Raw genomic sequence first — 23,355 nt, forward strand, 5'->3', positions numbered from 1 at the left:
TACAGACTTACATAACACCAATAGTAATAATACCAGGTGTTCCTGTGTGGACAATATACAGACTTACATAACACCAATGGAAATAATACCAGGTGTTCCTGTGTGGACAATATACAGACTTACATAACACCAATGGAAATAATACCAGGTGTTCCTGTATTGACAATATACAGACTTACATAACATCAATGGTAATAACACCAGGTGTTCCGGAAGGGTTAACGTCTTTTTTTCCTTGACGGAACCCGACAGATATATCAAGATACAATTTATGTTATGTTCTAGTTTTGCGTCTGTGTTATATATCATTGGATTTTACCAATAAACTGGCATCTTCGACAGATATATCTCATATGGAAGGCGTTTACTTCTATCCTTGACCAAATGTACAGTACTTTCTCATCACTACATTAAAGGAAGCCGAATTTTCCAGTAAAACCATTGAGTGTGTGTGTGTGTGTGTGTGTGTGTGTGTGCGTGTGTGTGTGTGTGTGACTTTCACAAATACATTTAGGCATTTTATTTATTAAAATACAATTGGTAATTTTGAAAATTCTCAACAGCTAATTGCAACATTAATATAGTTTTCAAGCTTGATGTCACAAAATTCTCACGAAAGTTAGTAGTTAAAAGAGTTAGATGTAGTCTGTCATCATCATACTCGTTTAATATGTGTATGTTTCTTTCAACGGTTTCGGTTGGATGTAATCTATTTTTGCATTGTTTAAAAATTGAAAATGCGTTTGTGTTGTTGTAATTTGACGGCACATGTTGATTTTCTAAAACACCTAATTATCTATTTATGTCATAATGGCACCATCTATAGCGATGTCACGATAAAGAATCGGGGACTGTAGAACCCGGAATAATCCGGATTATGTAGTCCAGGTATGGTTAATGTGTGTAATGTTAACGATAATCCTGATTATGTAGTCCAGGTATGGTCAATGTGTGTAATGTTAACGATAATCCGGATTATGTAGTCCAGGTATGGTCAATGTGTGTAATGTTAACGATAATCCGGATTATGTAGTCCAGGTATGGTCAATGTGTGTAATGTTAACGATAATCCTGATTATGTAGTCCAGGTATGGTCAATGTGTGTAATGTTAACGATAATCCTGATTATGTAGTCCAGGTATGGTCAATGTGTGTAATGTTAACGTGATGTGTAGATTGTTAACTAATTCCTTACCTCAATATTAATGAACACCAGTGATCGAACTTTAGTGTGTAGCTAGACATTACATGGCGGATGCATATGGCTAATCCATCATACTAGGTAATCAAACAAATATTTAGACGAAGAAGATCTGTAGTAGAAGGGATTTTCTGACAGACCTGGGGACAAGCGACAAAACACAAGGACTGGTTCGTTGACGGTTTCTTACGCTTGCATTATATGTGTAATTTGTTTGAACCTAAACATTTTTCACCTACTGAAGACAGACGACTATACTATTAAACAAAAGGTGAGTATTGTAATGCCGACCTCCGCCAGGAGATGTTTGAGTATCTTTTGTTTGGTATATTGCTGGATATGTGGAGGTTTTTTTTCTTCTAACAAGTAGACATTTAAGTCAGAGATCAAGGGGCGAAGATGTATTTTATGCCTGCCAAAGGATTTCCTATAACGGCAATAGACATTTACACTGGAGATTTACATTGGACATTTACATTGCATTATCGTCGGCCTTTCGTTCAATGCCACTCTCAGCGTTTAATCTTTTGTGTTAAATGCTGAATCCGATTTATTTTATCTGATAACATTTCCTATTTATAAAACTTGCAAACAAATATGGCTATGGAGGAGAGTAATGAACATGAATCGATTTCTCAAAGATCTTTTAAGATATCCTAAAGAATATTACCTTCAGACATAAATGACTTTCCTGTGCATGTATAAGTCAATGATGGGGAGATAAATGCATGTGAAATCAGATCAGGACCTGATGTCATGTCAGATAATATAGTAATAAATTCAGGTTAAATGTTTACTTCGAACGGATGAGGTAAGAATTCCGGATACTATACACACGAGACACAGTATTTAAGTTGTTGTGCAGTAACGAAAAATAAATAAATAACAGTATGAATTTTGTATACATTTAATTAATACAATCAAGAGGATATAAAATAATTTCTCACAAATTAAATACCCAAGTTTTACAAACACGAGAAGAAATTGCGGTTAATCCCGAAAATATGACTATGAGTATAAAAATGGTGCCGTTCGGTACTGGCATGTCATTTAAGGTCGAAGGAAATTTGCTTCATACGGATAGTATAGTGGAAGTTACCTTTGTTTCAGTAAATATTTAGTTTCTGATCAGACTGATTAGTTTCGAATATTTTAATAAAGTGACGAACTGTGATGAAATGTGAAATACATTGTTGTTTAGACATAAACATTGTTACTAGTATATTTGTGAGGGTATAAAGGTAAGAAGTGATGTTATATACATTGTTACTAGTATATTTGTGATGGTATAAAGGTAAGAGGTGATGTTATATACATTGTTACTAGTATATCTGTCGGGATAAAAAAGTAAGAAGTGATGTTATATACATTGTTACTAGTATATCTGTGAAGGATAAAAAGGTGAGAAGTGATGATATATACATTGTTACTAGTATATCTGTGAGGATAAAAAGGTGAGAAGTGATGTTATACATTGTTACTAGTATATCTGTGAGGATAAAAAGGTGAGAAGTGATGTTATACATTGTTACTAGTATATCTGTGAGGATAAAAAGGTGAGAAGTGATGATATATACATTGTTACTAGTATATCTGTGAGGATAAAAAGGTGAGAAGTGATGTTATACATTGTTACTAGTATATCTGTGAGGATAAAAAGGTGAGAAGTGATGTTATATACATTGTTACTAGTATATCTGTGAGGATAAAAAAGTAAGAAGTGATGTTATATACATTGTTACTGGTATATCTGCCGGGATAGAAAGGTAAGAAGTGATGTGAGGCTAATTGATAAACAGCGAGGGTCGACATTGTCTATCATTTGTTTTGTATTTATTGCAGCTAAAGCATTAGTTCTTGATATATCAAAATCACTTGGCAATTTCCTCACATCAAATTTCTCCCAAGTCTTTGTCATCTTTTGAACTAAGCATCAAACGATTCCAGATACATATCGTAGTTAAGAGTACTATAGCATTACATACTCATCCCCGTATAAAGTTCACGAGGCCAGGCGTGAAAAAAGATTTATCAACGTTACAATCAGAGCCTTTTTATATTAATAAGCCATCAAAATATGAAAGACATATTTGTATACTTACTCACACATAGAAATGACAAACCAAATCAACACTCAATCTTTGTATTACATGTATATTTGTAGTTTCAAAAACAACTATAACTAAATGTCGATGGATCTGTAGGCCAACATGTATCATCTAAGATTCGTAACAACCCATTCCATGCAACCTGCTATGTATTAAACAATCACGTAAACAAGTATAGCCAACGATTATAGTATTGTATAAAGCCAGGGTTGTCAATCTCTAAGGATGTTAGAGATATATCATCTACTTTGATCTATGGCAGATGATTGAACCATTAGTAGAACCACATATGAACCACCTGTAGTATAAAATATAACCCATGACTAAAACCATATCTAAAACAACTGCAATACCAGCTCTGAACCGCCTGTAATACCAGATATGAACCACCAGTAATGTCAGTTCAGAACAAACAGTAATAACATATATCAACCATGGTAATACCAGTTCCGTTCCGAACTACTAGTAATATTACCATATCTAAAGCATCGATGACACCAGGCGTGAATCTGAACCAGCGGAACCATCAGTATTACTACAGCTGAACCATCAGTATAACTACAGCTGAACCATCAGTATTACTACGGCTGAACCATTAGTATAATTACAGGTGAACCATCAGTATTACTACGGCTGAACTATTACTATTACTACGGCAGAACCATCAGTATTACTACAGCTGAACCATCAGAATTACTACAGCTGAACCATTAGTATTACTACGGCTGAACCATCAGTATTACTACAGCTGAACCATCAGTATTACTACAGCTGAACCATCAGAATTACTACAGCTGAACCATTAGTATTACTACGGCTGAACCATCAGTATTACTACAGCTGAACCATCAGTATTACTACAGCTGAACCATCAGTATCACTACGGCTGAACTATTACTATTACTACGGCAGAACCATCAGTATTACTACAGCTGAACTATTAGTATTACTACAGTTGATCCATTAGTATTACTACAGCTGAACCATTAGTATTACTACAGCTGAACCATTAGTATAACTAAAACTGAGCCATCAGTATTACTACAGCTGAACCATTAGTATAACTAAAACTGAGCCATCAGTATTACTACAGTTGATCCATGAGTATTACTACGGCAGAACCATCAGTATTACTACAACTGAACCATTAGTATTACTACAGCTGAACCGTTAGTATTACTACAGCTGAACCATTAGTATAACTAAAACTGAGCCATCAGTATTACTACAGCTGAACCATTAGTATAACTAAAACTGAGCCATCAGTATTACTACAGTTGATCCATGAGTATTACTACGGCTGAACCATCAGTATTACTACAGCTGAACTATTACTATTACTACGGCAGAACCATCAGTATTACTATAGCTGAACTATTAGTATTACTACAGTTGATCCATGAGTATTACTACGGCTGAACCATCAGTATTACTACAGCTGAACTATTACTATTACTACGGCAGAACCATCAGTATTACTATAGCTGAACTATTAGTATTACTAAAACTGAGCCATCAGTATTACTACAGTTGATCCATGAGTATTACTACGGCTGAACCATCAGTATTACTACAGCTGAACCATCAGTATTACTACAGCTGAACCATTAGTATTACTACAGCTGAACCATTAGTATAACTACAGCTGAACCATCAGTATTACTACAGCTGAACCATCAGTATTACTACAGCTGAACCATTAGTATTAATAACTAAAGCTGAGCCATCAATATTACTATAGCTGAATTATTAGTATTACTTTGGCTGAGCCATTAGAATTACTACAGCTGAACCATTAGTATTATTACAGCTGAACCATTAGTATAACTAAAACTGAGCCATCAGTATTACTACGGCAGAACCATCAGTATTACTACAGCTGAACCATGAGTATTACTACAGCTGAACCATGAGTATTACTACAGCTGAACCATCAGTATTACTACGGCTGAACCATCAGTATTACTACAGCTGAACCATCAGTATTACTACAGCTGAACCATCAGTATTACTACGGCTGAACCATTAGTTTTACTACGGCTGAACCACGAGTATTACCAGAGCTAAACCAGTAAGATCAAAGCTCGACAGAGCTAACTTACTACTTTTTCCTGTTCCACCACCCTTATCTGATTTACCATTGTGACAATCCGTGTTTTCCTTGTTTCCTATCGTTTTTCATATGGTAATTATTGTATTTTTGGTGCCTAGTAGTGGTGTCAGGAACGTGACACAGTCCTGATGTATAGGTGAACAGATTGTTATCAGCGCTCTATATAAACAACCAAAGAGGTATCAATGAAATTAATACAATTATCCAAACCGTGCACTGTGTCGTGTTGTGGTGTGTTCGAGATGAACTTCCGTCCAGATCACCCCTACATTGCTCGTAATTACGTAACGACCACGGTATGACTCAGGTCCCTACCCTTAAATACATTTCTGGCCGTGGTAGGATGGGGTAGTTTTTATCGACAAATACTTGTCCTGAATTTTACCAATTTGCAAAAACGTGTCATGCTTCAGTGAAGTAAAGATGCATGCATAATGTATGAGGTTGGGACAGTCTGTGTAGCTAATTCAGTCCCCCAAACAATTAATATTTTACACAAGCCATGGGAAATCATTCATGTCCAGGGAGTGTTTTTAAAGTTTTGACTAAATCTCTACAACTGGACGTTCTAATTACTCATGAATAAAATTAGTGGCACTAATGAGGTCGTGAGCATTATGAAAATGGGTTATACGGACATCAAACGGATGAGACTTTAATAGTACCGTGGAAATACAATTAACAACCAGTGGTCGTTGGTAGTATGACAGTCTGTCCGTACAAAACACACTGGATATATGTACTTTACTGATTTAACACAGAGATGTGGCCATAAATCATTGTCTATCAACATCACAGTCGATGGCATTATCTTTGTAGATAGTTGCCATTTTTGACTGCTCATGAGAATTTGACCAACATGAAGAGTGGACCCACGTATATACAGTTACATGCGAAAGATGTGATCAGGTTATTATTGACTTAAATTAAGAATGAACGTTTACATCAAGACATTGATTGTGTGTTCTCTTATGGTCGCTTGATGAAGTAATTGATGAAGTTGTTGATGAAGTCGTAGATAAGAGGAAAAGTGTTGTGTACTCATAAGTATACGACTTACAATAGGTATTGTTTTACTCCATTGTGAAGATCGCCATAGTGTTAACCAAAATACACACGGAAGACGTCGTGGTTAGGTGGGCACAGACCGGATATGGTTCGTCACTCCTCTGGCATGTCTCATAAATAAACCTGGAAGTAAGCAATGACTATTATGGTAATCACTTCATGCTTCACACGGGACATTGGACGTAAAATTTGTTTTCGATTTCTTATTAATCATATGAAATGTAAACCATATGTTCTGTGTAACGTAGGTATAACAGTCGTTACAATCCTATACACACAGATGAAACAGTCTCTCTATAACACATAAAACATATAAAAACATGATTAATCTAATAATGTGTACATATATTTTTCATAAACATCTTTAAAGTTTTTGATGTGATGAGGTAGAATCATTAGAACACGTGCATTCATAAGTCGACAATGTACTTTTTCTGTACCTGTCTATATATTTTTTCATAAATGATAGCCATATTGTTGATGATTGCCTTGTATCTGTCGGCGGAATGTGACGCGTAATGGCCTCCTGTTTCGTCCTATTATGTACACATCAGCTCGGTGTGTTATTACGCTTTTCATCATTCAAGGGAAATTGCAGTATTTTGCAAAACATCATATCATCTATTCATCGAAGTCTTTGATTTTCTTCTAAATTAACATTATAATGAAATGTCCAGGTGCTGATAGCACTTAAACGTCACACCGGTTTTCGAACCAAATCCATCTACGTGTTTATAAGACTAAGTAAAGATATTGTAATTTGCATTGATATCATACCAAATGAACATTGCCACACAGATTGATTTTAAACAAACTTTAACTTAATGCAATGTTTTGAATACCGAGTCAAAGAAACGCTATACGTTTAGAGCTATTTCAGCCGTGGGCGAATACATCATCACTTTCCATAGGCAACGTCTTTTATATCTAGAGAAAATTATGCCAATGTATGCTTCTTAGGGTATTTTCAAAACACGGTCCATTGTCGGATTGACGCTTAGGTTAACAAACTATTTTGTAATTTCATTTTTCCTCAAAACTTACATGTTGGTTGCAATTAATGTTTTAAATTAGGCCTACTGCTATTTGATTACATTAATTCAACAAAGTTGATCTATGTATTTATATTGCAATTTCCGATGTACAGACTTTAGATAATATTATCAACAAAAAACAAGGAAAATAAGAAAAAAAGTGATGGATTATGATTCCACAAAAGTCATTTTAACTGAAATGGACATCAATGCATAAAACAAAGCGCATGTAACTGAAATATAAATACATCAGTCAGGGCATATAAAAGAGGAGACGAGAAAGGAAAACAATGGAAAGAAAAGATAGGACAAAGGGTACCAAACACAGACCTATGATGGTCACTTCAAAATCCACTAAGCGAAAGAGACAGCATAAGAATTCAAATTCTGCAGGTGTCCGACTTTCCCTCACCTTCTACGAGCAACATGCACAGGGAGGTGGCATACAGAAGGTCAAGGTCTCTTCAATGTATCCTAACCTGAAGACACCGGAGAAACGGGGGTCACCAGTAAGTCGTCTCTTACGAGTGAGGAACCGCAGGCGTATGAAAAAGAAAACAGACCAAACCTCTGTCAGTAAGAAGTTTAGGCCATGACAATCACCGCTTCGACAAAAGGTGGAGATAATGATTACTCCATTTTGTCAGTGATTAAAACAAATTGTAACTTCAATTTCAAAACATGACGGAAACACCCGAATTGATTCGTTGAACGTTCTTCGATTTTCAGGACAAGCAGTCATAGACAGCCGAGCCTGTTTACCATAGACAGCATGACACAGTGAAATAGTTATTCCCACAGTCTATAAAACAAACCTTAAAATGTATCGAAAAGCAAAATCATCAAGAAAGATGGCATACATTGTTCTTGATCTTTGAACATCAACTAAAGGGTTGGCATTTTTAACAACATATTTGGGTGCAACACAGCTCTGTTCAAACAAGCAATGCTTCAATGGAACTACGTTGCATACAATTGTACATGTTACAGAACGATTTCAACTTTGAACAGTCTTTTCGCTCATATTTTACTCCAAATCAGATTATATATACATGTAGTCTTGAATCATGGCTTTTCTTAGCCACTACTAATGGAGAAGTCAGGCTAAATAAAAATTGTATTTACCATTTATAATATGAAATTGTTTACTTTCTTTCAGCATGATAAGATCATATATGCCTCCAGGATAGGGAAGTCCAAAGCTATTACAGTTATAATTCAATGATAAGAAATCACAAATACTTTATCAATATAAAAATGTATCCCTAGGTAGGTGAATTAAAAAACTTTATAGTATTCATGTTGCTGCTATAACACCGGTTCGCATGAATTTAGCTATTGAAAAACGAATTGGTGAATGTGCAAATCAGGTGAATTCCCAGACAAGTATCAGGTTAATTGGCGTTGTTGGACCAATCAAAAGACATGTGACCTGAGAGAAACATAGGAACAAGAGAAAGGAAGGAACATTTTGTTACTGAAATATCTCTATGTTGAAAAAGTTCCATGTTTGAGAAATTCACCATATGGCATCTGATCAGGTACCACAAATGCACTGCAATGTTTATGGTGATTCCATGAAGGTGAAATTGATCAATGATTTTACATCTACAGAAATTAACCACTCAACAGCAACAAAATATGGACTGATACATGGCAAATGTCACTCAACAGACATAAAAGTAAGTGTATGCCTATCCAGCTAGGGCGTAGTGCGTCAGACCACAGCTACCTACTTCCAGAGAACGGCAGATTCAAAAAGTCAACATTGCAAAAGATCTTGGAGTAAACTTCGATAACAACCTGAGGATTGCAGAATACGTCAACTTCCAAGCGACAAATATCAATAGGTTTGTAAAGCATTATTCAAATTGTGTATCTACATTAACAAGGAAATGTCTTGAAATCTTTTAGAATAATTTGTAAGACCCCAACCTTGAGCACTGTATACATAATAATATAATAATGTATAAGTTTGGTTCCCTTAGTGCAAAAAGTATCACAATACCTTGGAAATTGTGCAGCGCCGCGTCACAAAGCTTGAGATCCATCTGCGCAATCTGGACAACGAGGACCGACTTAGGACGTTAGAGTTACTGTTGGGATAGAGATGAGAAAAAGTAGATATGGTCAATCTGTTCAAGATCTAGAACGGTCTGTTTGACAACAATGCAACTTGGAGATATTGCATTTTCCAACCATGTGACTTGTCCTTGGAACTTGACTCAAGTCATGATAAAGCCCAGAACATTGAGCTGTATTAACGGTATGTAATATATCAATAGTCTCAGAGTAAACGTATGACGTCAACATCTGTGACTTATGATCAAACTAATGTGCTGACAGCATTGCAGTCACCTTAACATCCACTATATAGAAATGTGTCGTCCACGTCAGCACCCCAGATCAGCAGTTACAGGGAAAGCTGGTACATAGCATCAATGCAACTACGATCATTCCGCCACCGCGGCTCCCATTACGAAATTCCACCAGTTACGCCAACTACTAATTCAAAAATTGATCTACCAAATTCCGCCCACCACTTATTCAACAAATTGATCTACCAAATTCCACCTGTCCCATCCACCTCTAATTCAATAAATGATCTACCAAATTCAACAAACCACTGATTCAATAAATGATCCACCGAATTCCACCAGATCCGCCCACCACTAATTCAATAAATGATCTGCTAAAATTCCACCTGTCCCAACCACCACTAATTCAATAAATGATCTCCGAATTCCATCAGTTACGCCTACCACTAATTCAATAAATGATCTACCGAATTCCACCAGTTACGCCAACCACTAGTTCAATAAATGATCTGCCAAATTCCAACTGTCCTATCCAGCACTAATTCAATAAATGATCTACATATTTCAACCAGTTCCGTCCACTCACTAATTCAATAAATGATCAACCAAATTCAACCTACCACTAATTCAATAAATGATCTACCAAAATCCACCTGTCCCACCCAGCACTAATTCAAAAAATGATCTTCCAAATTCCACCAGTTCCTCCCACCACTAATTCACAAAATGAGCTACCAAATTCTACCCATTACTAATTCAATAGATTATGTACCAAATTACACCCACCACTAATTCAATAAATGATCTACCGAATTCCACCAGATCTGCCCATTCCACCAGTTCCGCCAAAATCTATATAGAAGTTAAGATCATAGTCTTACAGGTGCTAACTTAGAGAAAATACTTCATCACACTACAGTACCTAATTTGAATAACGAGAAAACCTCTATACCTGAGGGGAAGATTTCATATACTGAGCTCTCAAAAGCAGTCAAACAATTGAAGAATAATAAATCCCCACGCTCTGATGGTTTTCTTGCCGAATTTTACAATTACACAGATACTATATTTTTTCCACTTAGATCTTTGAACTATTGATTTGAACTTGGTGCTCTTTCGATCAATTAAAAACTTAGAATAATCTCAAAGTTACTAAAGGGAAAAAATACTTCCAAAGAATTCCTTGAGAATCGTAGCCCAATATCTCTCATAAGTGTTTCTTACAAAATACTGTCGACTTGTCTGACGAATAGAATGAAGAAAGTCCTTGATTCCAAAACCTGACGATAGATTTTTGAAAGAATTGGAGAATGTTGGCTTTAAATTTGTATGGAACTCTACAAATAGAGTTGCCATGAGTCAAATTGTACAGAACTACAAAGATGGTGGATGTAGAATAACACATATTACATGTACTTCATTTATAAAATCCTTGAAATTAACCTGGATACGTAGAATTGTCAACTCTGATGCCATTGCTGTTAGATATATGTGGCACAGATATCAACAAGTTGTTAGCGTTGGGGGACAAATAAATAAACTAACACGGAAATATAAAAATCCATTCTGGAAAGAAATATCTTAATCTTTGTTGAGTATATTGGAAACACCGAGATTAAGACGTAAGACCCAATGAAAATGCCAATCTGGTATAACACCAAATCGATTAATACCCCCCCCCCCCCCCCCCTTCCACCCCTTTTTTTGTTTTTTTATCAAACCTGATTTGACAAAGGAGTAAGAGATCTGTCAGACTTGATATGTAAAAATGAAAACTGTTTGTATTCTTATGAAGATTTTTGCAGAATAGATGATTTTTCCCCGCCTCGTACACTTTTTTTATGGGTTGAGACGAGCTATTAGAAACATATAGTCCGAGTTTAGTCAAAACCACACCATAGTCGACTTTGAAGATCCTTTTATTCCAATTTATTTGGAAGCTATTATAAAAAATAAGAAAGCCTGTAGAGATATGTACGTCATTTTTATTTCTAGATTCAAGATTAATACAAAGTAAATTGATGAATTGTCCAATATACCAGAAACTAGTTAAATTGAAAAAAGGCGCGATCCTTCTGGTACCTTTTGTAAACAAGAAGTTTAAATACTTTTGCATATATTTCTGATTCGTATAATACTATATATAACTAAGTACTTACGTTGCTAAGATAACAACTTGAGGTGAATCCTTTGCCATCATGTTTAATCCTAGAAAACAAATTAATTTAAGATTTATACATTAACAGATTACACTAAAATCTCTATCCCCATTCAAACGTCACTAGTGGAATTTTGTTTAAGATATTGATTTTAATATTAACCAATCTAATCTGAATATTACTTGCTGCATTCAGACCTCTAAGTATTCTTCTGACAGTTGAAGTGGCATTATTTTGTACGTTTTTTGCATGTGTTTGGTCCAAAACAATCATACATCCCATTGTATTTATACCTTAGTGTCCTTCGATCTTCCAAAGAAGGTATTGTAACTGCAAATACATCACTCTTTCCCTTCTCGAATGCCTTCCCTGATGTTTTGTCGACCAGAAGAATGTCTTGCCCTCGCCCTGGGACCCATACAGAGTGACAAAGATGTTGGCATCGGTCCCAGACATCATCTTCATCCCGTGGTTACCGTTATAACTTATCCTGAATAACACAAATATGTTAAATCATAAGTCATGTTTTTCGATTTGTATTTTGCCAATGTATATACAATCGGGCATACAGCTGTGTAACCTGATGTGCTCACGCGTATCACTGCGCATGGGAGCTGTTGTTGACTTGTACTTTTTTCTGGGTTTAAAGACAATCGAGAACGTAGTTTCACAAACCACACTAACTTCTTTAATTTTGTTGATAGAAATAGCTTCCAGCCATTTTGTAGACAAACATCATCTTAACTAATATTGTCCAAATGAATGACCCTGACTTTCATTCTCAGCTAGGGATCAAATACGCTTAAATCGTTTAAACAACTGTTTTCATTAATCTAGAAGCAAAGAGTCCTTCTAAATGGGCCTATGGCATGCTGGGGTGAAGGGTTATCAAGATCGTTTCAACGAGAGACATCGACCTTCATTCAAGGCCATTGGGGTTAAATATGCTAAAATATTTTAGAAGACTTGTTTTCATTAAGCAAGAGGTCAAGAGACCTGATATTTGGCCTGTAGTTTGCTAGGGTGAATGGCTATCAGCACTGTTCAAATGAATTACCTTGACCTTTATTCAAGGTCATGGGGGTGAAATATGCTTAAATCTTTAAACGACTTCTTCTCTCGAAGGAAAAGGCCCGGAGATCTGATATTGGGCCTTTAGCATGCTAGGGTGAACGACTTTGGCTTCAAATTCAAGGTCACATGAATCAAATCTGCCAAAGTATATCAAAACTCTGGGGACCGTAAAGGTCCATGGGCCTCTTAGTAAATTCTGATCAAATGATATGTTCCATAAATATTTACAAATACACAGTCCAATCAATACATGGGATTATTTTGAATATGATATTTACTCAACTAGTATACATATTTTTTCTCTAAAGAGAGTCGTATCAGGCGGGTTTTGTTTTCAAAACAATCTTAACAAAAAAAATATATATATATCACTTATATATAATTACCCTTGGACGTATCCTTGGTCCAGCAGTAGAACTAGGTCACCTATTTAGTAGCCTAATGAAAATAATTCGCCAGGATGATTTATTGTAAATTGTATTATTAAAGGTTTATTATAAATAAACAGCCTGCCTTTGCCTGGGAAACACTTTTCAGAATAATTTGGCATTTTTGAATATCAACTACAAATGTACTAATAATCACTTTAATATAACATAATTTCATTCTATTAAGGCCTCGCACAACTAATTCAGCCGGTGTTTCCCCTGAACCAAGTTCCTGAAGAAAATATGTTTCTTAGGTTTGTAGCTTGATACACATGAAATGGGTACTTTCTACAAACGAGAATAAAGAGTAGGATATTGAGATTTTGGAAATCAAAAATTAAATAGAAAGACGTAGGATTCCATGTGTAAAAAGGCGGGAATTCCCCAGGGACTGTAATTATCAGCCGGGTTACTGTCTTCCAAGTAGGCCTAGATTTTTCTGGTGTGCTGTTACATGTGGTTTTACCAATAACATCTTTTTTCTGGTAGGCATGCGCGAAGCTGCCAGTACGCAAGTACGCAGGCGAATCCATTTAATTTTTCATAAAAAAAAAAATTGTATCAATATGAAGTCAAATGCACCTTGTATGCTATGGCGCGGGAAGGATGTCATAATTAAATATTTTTGCCTAGGCAAAATTATTTTTGCCTAGGCAAAAATAATATTGTCTAGGCAAAAATTCGATTTTTGCCTAGGCAAAAATATTTCTGCCTAAGCAAATTTTCTAAGCGAATTTTGCCTAGGCAGAAATCGAATTTTGCCTAGGCAGAAGTCGAATTTTGCCTAGGCAAAATTATTTTTGCTTAGGCAGAAATATTTTTGCCTAGGCAATATTATTTTTGCCTAGGCAATATTCTATTTTTGCCTAGGCAAAATTCGATTTCTGCCTAGGCAAAATTCGATATCTGCCTAGGCAAAAATAATTTTGCCTAGGCAAATATATTTAATTATGACATCCTTAATTCCCGCGCCATAGTATGCAGAGTGGAACCATATAGATTCTAGTGACACTGACACTTCGGGAACAGAAATGAAAATTAAAGTTTACTGTGGGAAAAGCCGGACCATCGACTTTGTTTGAACTCCATCTTTTTTCTTTTTTTTTCTTTTCGTACACATCTTTTATTTCTTGTTATAGATACACCGACTATATAATGATATATTTTGAGTGATTTGGGAATCAAAATATCCCCTTTTCACACAATTATGAATTATACTAACAGCAAAATGGAAATAAACCTGTGACGCTAGTAGCTATGTTAATGTTTTTGTGGCTTCAAGAATGGTCCATCTTGATATTTTCAAAACTTCAAAACTTTCCAAAACTTTCGGACTCGCGCCTACGGCGCTCTTGAATCCACTTAATCAAGGGCCCAGCTACGCCCCTGGTAGGGAAATCTTCAAACTTTAATTTAATATGAATTTCACAACATTTGAACTTCAAATGAGCGATTGAGAGGATGCGGTCATTGGTAATAACATATATTGAAATAATTAAAGTAGTTGTGTGGGACCCATTGAAAATTATTCAAATACCATGTGACAGAATGCAAATTAGAGTAACCTCCCTTGTGACTTTTATGAGTTCCGTTTTATTTTTGTACAAGTTTAGGCCAAGGTTGATTTGGTAAGATGATCAGGACAATACGAAGAGCTCGTGGGTTTACATATTGTCGGTACAAACATTCAAAGACAGAAAATAGACAGCTCGATGTAAGTATGCATTGCTATAATAGGTTTATTTAGCAGAAAGCTGACACCCCGCGTTTAACCTGACCTGTACTGAGTAAATCTACTGTACAGTTGTTTGATATTTCTTACTGAAACTCTATTATATCTTAATTGCTGTATACACAATACAAATTTTGCATCACAGTAATAAATTGTCATTTAATTACAACGTCGTTGTTTTTTTCCTCAACTAAGCCTATTACGTAGCACTACCGTACTTGTATGGACGAAGGGAGGTAACTCCAACTTACGTATGTATTTTTAAATATAGGACGGCACTCCAAAGAAAATACCATGTTTGGTGAAAGAGGAAGATATGAAGAACGACTGGATTGGTCCGCCTGATCCGGTTTCCAACTTAAGACCTATAAAATTTTGCATTAGCGAAGACGACTCTCCTTTGGCTAAAAGTTACCGATCCCAGCGACAAGAAACTCAAGACTGGAATCAGGAATTTTGGTCTGACCACAATACAAAATTCTACAAGGTATATGATACTACATGTATGTATATCAGTATATCACAGGGGCTTGACACGTTCCTATGACCCAGGATAAAGTATCCGATCGCTAGATCATTTATAATCGACCTTGTCTAGCCCTTGTGTTATAAAACAGATTCCTTACTTAGGTCAGAGACTTGTATATCACATGTGATATACAAGTCTCTGCTTAGGTTTAGACCAAAGTCATTAGAATTTCAAATAAAAACATTGCATCAGACAGATTTGTATCAGCGACCTTGTAATGAGAGCATGAACACATTTCTTCTGGATGTACATTGTTGGTCTTGTATACATCTATACAAATTGTTATCAGTGTTCATAATTAATCTTTGACGACAATGTACTATATGTAGCACATCAAAAGCAAAAATATATGGCTATGGTTGTAAGCAACATTTCAGCAAGAAGGGTATATGCATTACTATTATATTTGGAGGTTTTAGTAGACACTTGCACTTAGATCAAATGTATATGTGAGTTATATATACCAATTTAGGAAAATGCTCTGAATGATGAGAAATTCTTAGAATTTGATAAAATTTTAAATGTGTGGAATGCATTGTATTATTGCTCTCCCAATACTTAAGTTGCAACTTAGGAATATGTAACTGAATATGTGTATATCAATATGTATTAATAGAATGTATATTTATTTATTGAAAAGATGAAGGAGGATTTTTTAAAACGTCGACTAGAAGAGAAACATAAGGCAGGGATTGACTCTGAAACTCTATCTGCAGAAGAAATGTCTGTCTTCTACAAGGAGTTTCTGGACAATAATTACAATATGCACAGGAAATACAACAGGTAAACTACTTTGTCCAGTTTTAAATGTTTAAATAAGTTACTAAATGTATGCTCTACTATATATTATCTTTTGGCTATAACCTAGTACTTACTATACCCTTTATTTGTTTACCCCTGCTAATAAACACATGCTAAAACAAAACTAAGAAAGCTTATAAGGAGTTTAGAGCTGCCTATTTCATACTTACGGGTAGTTAGTAGCAAAATCTATATGTGTAGATATTAACATTGGACATTAAAGCTTTATTTGATTTATTGTGAATGATAAATAATCACTTTACAAGATGAATTTGTGAAAACAAATTTACACAGAATAGTAGGAGTTCTAGACCACACTAAAGCAATTGTTTGATTTGTCTATCTAATAAGTTATTATTTCTTTTGCAGGGAATGGTATTGGAAAAATTTCACATTGTTATGGCCAGCCTTAAAACTAAATATGGACAAATTCATGAAAAGATTCAAGAAATGAAAGATAACTGATGAAACACTTAAAAACTATACTAGAAGCAAACTGTAAAGAGTATGGTACATTGTACATGTCCCAATGAGGAAGATAAACATTTAGTCTTCTATAATTGAAAGGTGATGAAAATGTTGGTTATTGATAGACAGTCTTCAGTGCTTCTAAAGTGAAAGGAATTGGAAAGCATGTCATGTGGAATCAGTGACTTTTTGGAGAGTTTCATAACTCAGGTTCCGATATTCATGTGTTAAATACAATTTGTGAGTGTATCTACATAGTGTATTTACATATACATGAATATCCCCTACATTGGAATGAAAAGGAATCTTCAATCAGATCAAAATAAATTGTTGAAATATTCAGTTAAAACTGTATTTTGGTTTGTTAATCATAATTATATGTACTAGCACAATATGTAAAATACCATCACTTCAAAGTGAGAACAAAATGTACCACTAGAATCATAAATAATTGCCGTAAGTAATGTTAGGGTTGTTCAAAACTTCATTGCCAACATATTTTTTTTTATTTTGAGCTGAAGTTTAGTTATTTGGTCTATCATAATGAAATAGCAGGGGCCAGTTTCATCAGTACTACTTAAAACTTAAATTTTCCATAGGAATTTAAAAGACAGCATTACAGAATTTATTTATGTCTGCATTGGTTAGTACTTATAGAAAAAAAATATTTGCTCCTACTCTTTTATATAAACAAGATATAACAATTGAAATATCCATTTTTGGGGGTGAGCTTCGATTCATTTTGAATTTCAGTTTAATTCTACTGCAAGCGCGTGGAATATATCCCCTGCTTTCCTGAAATATTGTAGTTAAATCTTTTTGAGGTTAGCAGTAAACATGTCATTAAAGCTGGACAGAATAATAAATTCTGTTGAGTCATGAGGTATTGCTTGGAACACGAGAAATTAGTAAAGCCTTATACAGAAGTTAGTTTTTTATTGGACATGTATTACGGAAGGAATCCAGGTCGTTTAGCCCTAAATCCTGATTGCCCTAAGGGACGTTTCGCACTACATCCTGTTTGCCCCAGGTTATTTCGTCCTATTTATTCTTCAGATGGTATATATTTTTGTACAAATTATTTTTTTATTAAACAAGTTAAACATGCCGAACTAACACTTCTCTTTAATATCGCAGCTAAAACAACACATACACGTGTGCAGATAGCAAGAAAAGAAAACATCGTAGCAAATTAAATTGATTTTAATGAAAGTCGATTTGTGACTTGAAGCTACTACATAGGAAAAAGGGAAAGAAAATACCAGACAAGGTTTTGTCTCCTAACGGATAAAGTAAACTGGTTTTTAAAGACTTATCTGCTGTTACCAAACCCTATCATGAATTTGGCTGAGCCGTTAAAGCCGTACAACCTAAAATTCCAGTTGCACACGTGTATTAATGGCAATCCAAGATGCTCATTCACGCTCTCCCAACTCGACCGCTGGCTTGACGCTTGACCGGGGGAGTCCTTGAGACATCAGTGTATAAAAATAACTGGCCGCAATTATTTATAGCGAGATTTGTCACGGACCCGAGAACGAGGCTATAACAACGTGCACTGCACATAAACTACACACATAGCCTTTGTTTACATATCAGCATACGTGAACTTTGCCTAATAATGTTTCATTTAAACATATTAACAGAATATTCGCGTAATACCCAGGTAACTGAAAAAAATAAACAAACATAGTTTAAATTTAAATACTGAATTTTAAAATGTAGCAATATGCATACTACAAAACATCGATAAAATCTTAGATCGGTTAAGTTGACAATGTTCAAAAGCTAACCAGCAATCCAATAGACGTCCGGAAAAATCGGAATTCGAATCTATTCCTTTTTCTTCTCTTGTTAAGTTCCAACGAATCATTTCCTTTCCTAAGGAAATACTCGGGTTTTGCCGATTCCACACACTTTTGTGTCTTTTTTTTGGCAGAATCTGTCTGCGTTTTCAAGCAGTTCCACGCTTGTGGCGTTCCGCCATTTTGTATGGACTGTAAAACCCGCCGTTGCATTGTGGGACTAATTTTCAGTCCGGCAGCCATAGTTATCATTTTTTGGGAATTCCCCGTTTACTTTCTAAAATACACATTTTCTTTCAGTTTCTAATTCACGATGATCTGTTAGGTATGTATCAAGTGCGAAAACTGTAAAAAGCTCAAAATGTAAACATTGATATATGTTTCTTCGTGAGTATGTGGCTTTAATACATTGAATCCTGTTCCTAAGTTTGAAGACCTTCGAAAAATATTTAGCAGAGTTATTTAACGGCAGATACATGAGATAAGTTGAAAACTATGTTTTCATGAATCAATGGGCGATAACTCTGTTACTGTTACGAAGTTTGATGATAATCGGATAATATTTGCTAGAATTATTGAACAAAAACAAAATAATTTTTCATTAATCAATGGGCCATAACTCTTCCGAATAACGTCCAGCAAAAGTGGCAATTTAACTTGGCCGACCACCTTGATAAAATTATCAAGTTTGAAAGAAATCATTCTTATAAGTTATTTCACGAAAACGAAAGAAAATGACGTTTCTAGTTAATCAAAGGGACATAACTCCGTCAAATTAAAGTCCTATGTACATGTAAGTAGCTATCGAACTTGGCCGAACCGTAAATCCGTTGACATTTGTTGCAGTCATTGTATGGAAACGAATTCGAAGCGTGATGGTCAGACAGACCCAAATTAAAATCCCCTGTTTCGGTGAAAGCGGGGGATAAATACGTTTGGTTTAAACAGTATTTTATTTTGTAAACAGCAAAGTTGTACACATTACATGAATGTAAGGATTCGAAAACAAGCCTAAAGCTTATATTAATTCGTCTCCTTATAAAAGAAATAGCAAAATATATACAGGCGACGGTAAGTCAAAAGAGCATGGATATGGTAAGTTTAATACAAAGTTTAAACCAGAAAAATTAGGTAATAATGAAAATCATAATTCAAAATCTTAATCCATGTCCCAACTGTGTCAGTACCAGTATGTACATGATACATGTTGGCGCATATTCTATTTAATACATTATTATGATAAACATGTTATATATATATTATATTTAGAGATATGATGCCATTGAAAGACAGATAAAGCTCCAAGAATCACCCGATCGAGCTCTTGATATACGATATCAATTTGAGAAGCGTCTGCTTTCTAGAATAAAATGTTGGACAGTAAGGAATGTGTCTTCATTTTGATCTGGAAGAAGAGTACTGTCCCCACAAAGAGCAGACTTTAAGTTAACATTATAAGGGAGGGTATCTATTGTTTCTCTTCTAATACGAGTATATTGGGGACAATGAAAGAGGAAATGTTCAGGAGATTCTACTTCACCGCAGTGACAAAGAGGATTATCAGTAATATTTTTGAGAAAGAGGTGTTGTGAGAGACTGCTACAGCCAAGTCGTAATCTGCTATGGTATATCTGACCCAATCTACTTCCACTGTTGTAATATTTTGGAACTTTTACCTTATTTCTAGACAGATATGATTTAAACTGTGGGACCGTTAGGTTTTGTACATGTTCAGACAATGCATTGCATTCGCGAATGACGCAAGGAAGAAATGAGTTGAAATATGTTGCAGTTCTACAGAGGATTGTAGGTATATTTTTAGCCTGTCTTGTCTGATAGCGATGGTCAGTAAGACGAGGAATAAGGTTCGACAAATAAGAAAGGCTACGTCTTGTCTCAAGTGTATCCCAACCTACGTCTCGTAAAAGTTTGTCAGTGTTAACTAGACGTGTCGAGCCAGTGACGATTCTTGCGGCTTCAATATTGATATTTATCTAATAAATTTGAAAGGTTTTGTGGGATGTTAGACCAAACCACGTCCCCGTATTCAATTGAGGGTCTTATAAAGGATATAAATATTTTTTCTAGAGAAGATCTATCTAATAATTTTTTTTAGTTTTCTCATAATTCCAAGTTTTGACTGTGATTTATTAATTATTGTATCAACGTGTTCATCCCATCTTCCATCATTACTAAAATTTAAACCTAGGTGCTTGTGGTGTTCAACTTCAGAGATGGGGGTATTAAGCATATATAGAGTTGGATGAAAAGGTTTGTTAAGTTTTTTGGAAATAATCAGTGATTCAGTTTTGTTAGGATTAAATGTAACAAGCCAAGAACTAGCCCAGTTAGAAATTTTTGTTATGTCAGAAGAGAGAAGTTCAGAGTCGGCGATGGGATTATCTACTACAATGGAAAGTGTTGTGTCATCTGCAAAAAGACGAATATCGCAAGTAATTTCATTAACAATATCATTAATGAGAATTAAGAATAAAATTGGTCCCAGAATAGACCCCTGGGGAACTCCAGCATACAAAGTTTTAAGAGATGAAGAAGCACCATTTATAACAACACATTGTTGACGTCCATGTAAATAATTTGTGAAAAATTGTAGGGCTTTGTAAGTGATACCTATAGATTCTAATTTATGAAGAAGACCTCTGTGCCATACCTTATCAAATGCTTTGCTAATGTCAAAAAAGAGAACCCGAATTTCTTTGCCATCATCAATTGCCGAATAAAATCTATTAGTTATGTCTACCAACTGGTTTATAGTGGAATCGCCGTGCCTAAATCCTGACTGATGTTTAGTTAATATACTGTTAGTGTGTAAGTGATTATAGAGATACTTGAAAATACATCTTTCCATGACTTTACTTAAAATGCTCAATAGGGATATTGGTCTATACTTATTTACAGAAGAAGAGTCACCCTTTTTGAAAACTGGTATAACATTTGCAACTTTCCATTTTGAAGGGAACAGGCCTAGTCTTAATGGTATATTGAATAATTTTGATAACGGTTGGGATAACTGATTGGTAGCTTCTTTAAGAATACGCGGGTGGATAAGATCAGGACCGACAGCTTTATTAACATTTAATTGTGAAATAGCGTCTTTTACGTCTTCAGTTGTAATAGAGATTATGTCGAGTTTATGTACGATGTTGTTTCGTCCGCCCATCGCTCTGATGACGACAGTTCCTTCACCACCAGTAACAACGCACAGGCCAACTTTCAACACAGCAAATGCTACACCGCCCATCGCTCTGATGACGACAGTTCCTTCACCACCAGTAACAACACACTGGCCAACTTTCACAACACCACCATCAAATGCAACACCTACCGTTACTGTGATGACGACAGTCCCTTCACCAACCCAACATTTTTCAAGCTGTTGTTCGGATGGTAGGCTGGTGGAGATAGGTTCATTCAACGATATGACCTACGTGCCAGGAGATTCCGAGGTGAGGGTACGACAGCCAATTATTAACAGCACAATGGGCAGGGCATGTTCCACAGGAAACTTTGCATGGACCCTGGCGCAAAAATTGTTCCATGAAGAAGAGCTCGTCGGGCGAAACTACCGAGGGAAGAGAGGAAAGGTGGCCTTGTCCCCAAGACGAACACACGCCATTGAACATTGCGTTGTGGCTTGCTATGGACAGTCTTATGATAACCTAACTGAGACCCGTCGGGCAATTAACACTGGCATTCGAAACCTTACCTACAAATCCAGATGCAAAAAAAAACCTTTATTGATTCAAGTGAATAATTAGAGACTTGTCAAAGCTATTAGTGACCATGATGTTGACATCATGATGATAGTGAGAACTGTTATAAACTGCTTGATGGTAGTGAGAACTTATAAACTGCTTGATGGTAGTGAGAACTGTTATAAACTGCTTGATGATAGTGAGAACTTGTTATAAACTGCTTGATGATAGTGAGAACTGTTATAAACTGCTTGATGGCAGTGTGAACTGTTATAAACTGCTTGATGGTAGTGAGAACTTATAAACTGCTTGATGGTAGTGAGAACTGTTATAAACTGCTTGATGGTAGTGAGAACTTGTTATAAACTGCTTGATGATAGTGAGAACTGTTATAAACTGCTTGATGATAGTGAGAACTTGTTATAAACTGCTCGATGGTAGTGAGAACTGTTATAAACTGCTTGATGGTAGTGAGAACTGTTATAAACTGATTGATGGTAGTGAGAACTGTTATAAACTGATTGATGGTGGTGAGAACTGTTATAAACTGCTTGATGATAGTGAGAACTTGTTATAAACTGCTTGATGATAGTGAGAACTGTTATAAACTGCTTGATGGCAGTGAGAACTGTTATAAACTGCTTGATGGTAGTGAGAACTGTTATAAACTGCTTGATGATAGTGAGAACTTGTTATAAACTGCTTGATGATAGTGAGAACTGTTATAAACTGCTTGATGGCAGTGAGAACTGTTATAAACTGCTTGATGGTAGTGAGAACTGTTATAAACTGATTGATGGT

General features: G+C 35.5%; 1 protein-coding gene across 1 annotated transcript; it reads left to right on the top strand.

Moving 5' to 3' along the window:
- The first annotated feature begins 15,061 nt into the window (after window positions 1–15,061).
- On the top strand, window positions 15,062–17,375 carry LOC117324451 (cytochrome c oxidase assembly factor 8-like). The gene is made up of 4 exons (XM_033880307.1): window positions 15,062–15,217; window positions 15,507–15,722; window positions 16,405–16,547; window positions 16,935–17,375. The coding sequence occupies exons 1-4, from the start codon at window positions 15,137–15,139 to the stop codon at window positions 17,017–17,019; spliced, it is 525 nt and encodes a 174-aa protein (XP_033736198.1). The 5' UTR covers window positions 15,062–15,136; the 3' UTR covers window positions 17,020–17,375.
- Window positions 17,376–23,355: the final 5,980 nt, after the last annotated feature.

This window comes from Pecten maximus, chromosome 3, assembly GCF_902652985.1.
Source record: "Pecten maximus chromosome 3, xPecMax1.1, whole genome shotgun sequence".
NCBI classification, from domain to species: Eukaryota; Metazoa; Mollusca; class Bivalvia; order Pectinida; family Pectinidae; genus Pecten; species Pecten maximus.

What these genes read in the sequence shown, in the direction of transcription:
- LOC117324451 (XM_033880307.1), top strand. Translation starts at nt 15,137, where the DNA reads ATGATCAGGACAATACGAAGAGCTCGTGGGTTTACATATTGTCGGTAC. An exon ending in CAGAAAATAGACAGCTCGAT is followed by an intron (nt 15,218 to 15,506) that starts GTAAGTATGCAT and finishes TTTTAAATATAG; the next exon opens with GACGGCACTCCAAAGAAAAT. An exon ending in ACAATACAAAATTCTACAAG is followed by an intron (nt 15,723 to 16,404) that starts GTATATGATACT and finishes TTTATTGAAAAG; the next exon opens with ATGAAGGAGGATTTTTTAAA.